This window comes from Lipotes vexillifer, unplaced genomic scaffold (genome assembly GCF_000442215.2).
Source record: "Lipotes vexillifer unplaced genomic scaffold, Lipotes_vexillifer_v1.1 scaffold496, whole genome shotgun sequence".
Classification (NCBI taxonomy): Eukaryota; Metazoa; Chordata; class Mammalia; order Artiodactyla; family Lipotidae; genus Lipotes; species Lipotes vexillifer.
Window position 1 is genome coordinate 1619118 of NW_006786690.1, and position 4665 is coordinate 1623782.

The following is a 4665-nucleotide window of genomic DNA, read 5'->3' on the forward strand; positions in this document are numbered from 1 at the left end:
TTCCCTAGGTTCCCCCTGACCCACCCATCTCTCCTGCCCCAGGGTTCCTTTTCTCCCTCCTGCTCACCCCCCTCCCTACCTCAAGCCTCATCACTGCTCCTTGATTGCCCTTCCCCCCACATCTACTTGCTACCTCCCTAGTCCCCCTCTCCCGTAAGCCTTTGATCTAGGCCTTTCTCCTTCCCTCGGGGTCGCTCCACCCATCCTTCTCCCCAGCGTCCCTCATTTTTCTGGACCCTGTTTTCCTCCATCCCAGAGCCAGAACCCTATCCCCGCCCCGTCTCCTTCCCCAGGGCTCTGCCCTCGGGTTCCGGAACGACCGCCCCCCAGAGTCTGACCCCGCCCCCTCCCCGGATTTAACGTTCCCATTCGGGTCCCACAGTCTCTTCGCATCCTTCCGCCCTCCCCTCTCTCAGGGCTCCTCCTCCTCCACCTTCCCAGACCCTGCGCCTCTGGCTCCCCTCCACCCTAAACCCCTGACGCCAACTCTCTCCCCAGGGATCCTGATCCCGGTCCCCTCTTCACAGACCCCTCAGCTAATCCCCTGACCCTGTCCCACCCCAGCCCCCTTTCCCAGTGCCTCTGAGCCCTCCCCTTGCCTCCAGGCCCTGCCGCCAGTCTCCCGGGCCCCTCCAGCCCTTGACCTTACTCGGGCCCCACTGGCCCCACTACTGGTCCCTTGGCCCCGCCTCCTGTCCTTTGTCCTCTCCGGGGCCTCTCGGCCAGCCCCTGACCCCGCCTCTCTCCTGCAGCCCGCTGGCGGCGCAGCAGTCCTCTCAGGCGGCGGCGGAGACGCGCGGGACCGGGTTCTGGGACGCGTTCGCCAGTAGGTGGCAGCAGCAGCAGCAGCAGCAGGCGGCGGCAGCGTCCATGCTGAGCGGCGCGGAACCCACTCCGGATCGGGACCCTGAAGCCGAGGACGAGGCCGCCGAGCGCCCCGAGCCGCGGGAAGCCGATCCCGCAGCCGGCTTCAAGTGGGGCTTTCTCACCCACAAACTGGCCGAGATGAGGGTGAAAGCTGCGCCCAAGGGCGACTAGTCTGCCGGCCTAACTGGGCGACCGCTCCGCCCCTCCCACGATAAAAAAAAACCCTGGCCCGACACTCCGTGTGACCGCGTGCTTTTGTCCATACGGCGGGGAAGGCTGCTTTTGGGTGGGCAACCTCAGGGCAGGGTCCAGCTGGAGTCCTTTCTTCCCTAGGTTCCCCCTGACCCACCCATCTCTCCTGCCCCAGGGTTCCTTTTCTCCCTCCTGCTCACCCCCCTCCCTACCTCAAGCCTCATCACTGCTCCTTGATTGCCCTTCCCCCCACATCTACTTGCTACCTCCCTAGTCCCCCTCTCCCGTAAGCCTTTGATCTAGGCCTTTCTCCTTCCCTCGGGGTCGCTCCACCCATCCTTCTCCCCAGCGTCCCTCATTTTTCTGGACCCTGTTTTCCTCCATCCCAGAGCCAGAACCCTATCCCCGCCCCGTCTCCTTCCCCAGGGCTCTGCCCTCGGGTTCCGGAACGACCGCCCCCCAGAGTCTGACCCCGCCCCCTCCCCGGATTTAACGTTCCCATTCGGGTCCCACAGTCTCTTCGCATCCTTCCGCCCTCCCCTCTCTCAGGGCTCCTCCTCCTCCACCTTCCCAGACCCTGCGCCTCTGGCTCCCCTCCACCCTAAACCCCTGACGCCAACTCTCTCCCCAGGGATCCTGATCCCGGTCCCCTCTTCACAGACCCCTCAGCTAATCCCCTGACCCTGTCCCACCCCAGCCCCCTTTCCCAGTGCCTCTGAGCCCTCCCCTTGCCTCCAGGCCCTGCCGCCAGTCTCCCGGGCCCCTCCAGCCCTTGACCTTACTCGGGCCCCACTGGCCCCACTACTGGTCCCTTGGCCCCGCCTCCTGTCCTTTGTCCTCTCCGGGGCCTCTCGGCCAGCCCCTGACCCCGCCTCTCTCCTGCAGCCCGCTGGCGGCGCAGCAGTCCTCTCAGGCGGCGGCGGAGACGCGCGGGACCGGGTTCTGGGACGCGTTCGCCAGTAGGTGGCAGCAGCAGCAGCAGCAGCAGGCGGCGGCAGCGTCCATGCTGAGCGGCGCGGAACCCACTCCGGATCGGGACCCTGAAGCCGAGGACGAGGCCGCCGAGCGCCCCGAGCCGCGGGAAGCCGATCCCGCAGCCGGCTTCAAGTGGGGCTTTCTCACCCACAAACTGGCCGAGATGAGGGTGAAAGCTGCGCCCAAGGGCGACTAGTCTGCCGGCCTAACTGGGCGACCGCTCCGCCCCTCCCACGATAAAAAAAAACCCTGGCCCGACACTCCGTGTGACCGCGTGCTTTTGTCCATACGGCGGGGAAGGCTGCTTTTGGGTGGGCAACCTCAGGGCAGGGTCCAGCTGGAGTGGTCCTTGTCTTCTCCCCCCACAAACGTACAAGGAGAAAATGACCAGAGACCTCCTAGGTATCAGGGTAGATTGTGTTCGATTTAGGGTACAACTTTCCAGGAATCTGGGGAACCCTAAAGGACAAGTCCCGCCGCCCTGTCCAGCCCCTTTTAGTTCGACAAACGTTTCTTGTGGCTTCGCTACATGGGCTGTCCCTGTACTAGGGGAAGGTCAGTGACTAACAAGAGAACCCAGACTACCAGCGGGTCCCACACAAGGTGATAAGTTGAGGCACAAAAATAAGGCTGTAGTTGGGAGCTCAGAGGAGATGACCCTGGCTGGGAAATTCAGGAGTTCCTGAGAGAGAATGCATATATGTAATCTTAGAAGGATGAGTGGAGAGAAAGGGGAAGGTAACCCAGGCAAAGGGAGGAGGCCGTGAACAAAGACTTACAGGTGTGAACGTGTGAGGAAAACAGGTGACATTGTTTGTCTTTGAGGGAAAGGAAGACGGTGACAAGATGTGAGGCTGCGGGTTGGCAAAGTCCTGGTTTGAAGAGTCCTTTATTGTCCTCGATTCTGGATCCTCCACATCTCAGCCCTTCATATCTAGTAACCAAAATGGGTAGCAAAGCTCCAGGAATGGGAGCCTTCAGGGGCTGGTGAACCCCCGATTTCTGGAGCAGACCCCTCCCCAAAACTCCCCAAGAGCGCGATTCCCGGCTCCCAGCTCTAATTTGGACCCTCCTGGCGGGGGGGTGTCGGTGGCGGAGACGATCATAATAGTGTTAGTGCTAATTCGGTAGTGGTCATAGCGGCTTCGTTTATTGAGCACTTCCTATATGCCAGGAACTTTGCAAAGCGCGTTGTGACCATTTCAAATATACTTTGATCACCGAGGGGTGTGTCTGCGGTCCCGAGAGGCACAGTCTGCCTGGAACCCACACTCCAAAACCGTCGCGCGTCTGCTCTGTAATCCGGCCTCTCGACTCCTTTAAATAACTTTTTGACTTTATTCAGCAGGTTCTCTGATCTCCCACCCCAGTCTTCACTCGCCCAGTCTTCACTAGCCTCCCGGCCTCCACAGGGGCCACGAGGCCGACCCCTCCCCGTCCGCCGCCTGCGCTGAGAAGGGCCTTCGGGATCTTTTAGTCCCATCCTCCCAAGGTTCACGAGGGGAAACCGAGATCCAAAGGGAAGCGTTTGCCTAAAAGCACCCGGCGCGTGAGAGGCAGGGTGTCCCCGCCCGTGCCTGGGTCCAGCCCCGCGCTCACCCCTTGCCCTTCCCCGGACCCCGGACTCCACCAGCGCCTGCTCACGAGCGGCGGCGGTCACACCTCGGACTCGCGCGGCGGGCCGCGGGCGCGCTGGCAGCCGTACAGCCACTGGATGACGCGCGCGTTGCGCTCCACCACCGACACCTGGGGGCGCCCGTCCCGCGCCGAGCCCGCCGCTTCCGAGCCACCGCACTCCGCACGGTCCCGGCGTTCTGCGCCGCCGTCGCTGGACGTCCAGTCGCTGGCGTCCCCTGAGCCGGGCGGCGGCGACGTTCCGGGCTGGGGGCTGGCGTCGGCGCCCCAGCTCTGCGGAGAGAAGCGCTCGGCGCCCAGCACCTCCACCAGCGCGCGCTCCAGACCGCAGTAGTTGAAGAATCGCTCCTTCTCCGACAGGGGCAGCGAGCACGTGGGGCACAACGCCCGCTTTCCCGCTGCGTCTGGGGCATCTGGGGGCGCGGCCCAGCGCCCAGGAGCCGCGGGTCGCTCCGTTGAGCCTGGGCTGCTTGAAGCGACGTCTCGGGGGGCGCCCAGGAAGAGGCGACGCACGAGCCCCTGGCCCTTGGCGTTCTCTTTGTTCACTGAAGCCTTGCACTCCCGCTTCTGGCGGTAGAAGATGAGGGAATCAGGCCTTGGTAGCCGCCTGCCACTGCCCCGGCGGGCAGGTCTGGGCGTCCTGGGCGATGGAGGGGGCCCCAGCTCGTTGCAGGGGTGCGGGGTGAGCGGCCCGGGACCCCCACGCAGAGCTGGCTCCTGGCGTCGCGCTATCACCTGGTGCGTCTTGACATACTTGGCTTTGTCGGCCTCCAGCCTCTCCACAGCGCTGGGGGTCCGTCCCCTGGATGGGGTGGAGGGAGAGGCCAGGAGCATCTTAGCAGAACTGGGCAGGACAGTGCCCCATAAGCCACTGGAGGTAGGCAGATAGTTGAGGAGCTGAGAGCAATTGGCTGGGGCCTCCTGGGACCTGCAGAGAAAGAGGAATGGTCAGGGGGAGAGTAGGAAATGTCCCTGCCCCTCTCCTGCAGGCATTCC

General features: G+C 63.8%; 1 protein-coding gene across 3 annotated transcripts in view; it reads right to left on the bottom strand.

Moving 5' to 3' along the window:
- Nucleotides 1-2904: 2904 nt before the first annotated feature.
- FAM110D (family with sequence similarity 110 member D) overlaps nt 2905-4665 on the bottom strand; it is a 3857-nt gene continuing 2096 nt past the window's right edge. The window contains exon 2 of one of the 3 annotated variants that reach the window (XM_007459123.1): nt 2905-4597. In XM_007459123.1, coding sequence (XP_007459185.1) covers nt 3691-4597 — 907 coding nt within the window. In that variant the 3' untranslated portion in view covers nt 2905-3690. The remainder of the gene's footprint in view (nt 4598-4665) is intronic. The other 2 variants (XM_007459122.1, XM_007459124.1) reach the window with 2 other exon arrangements.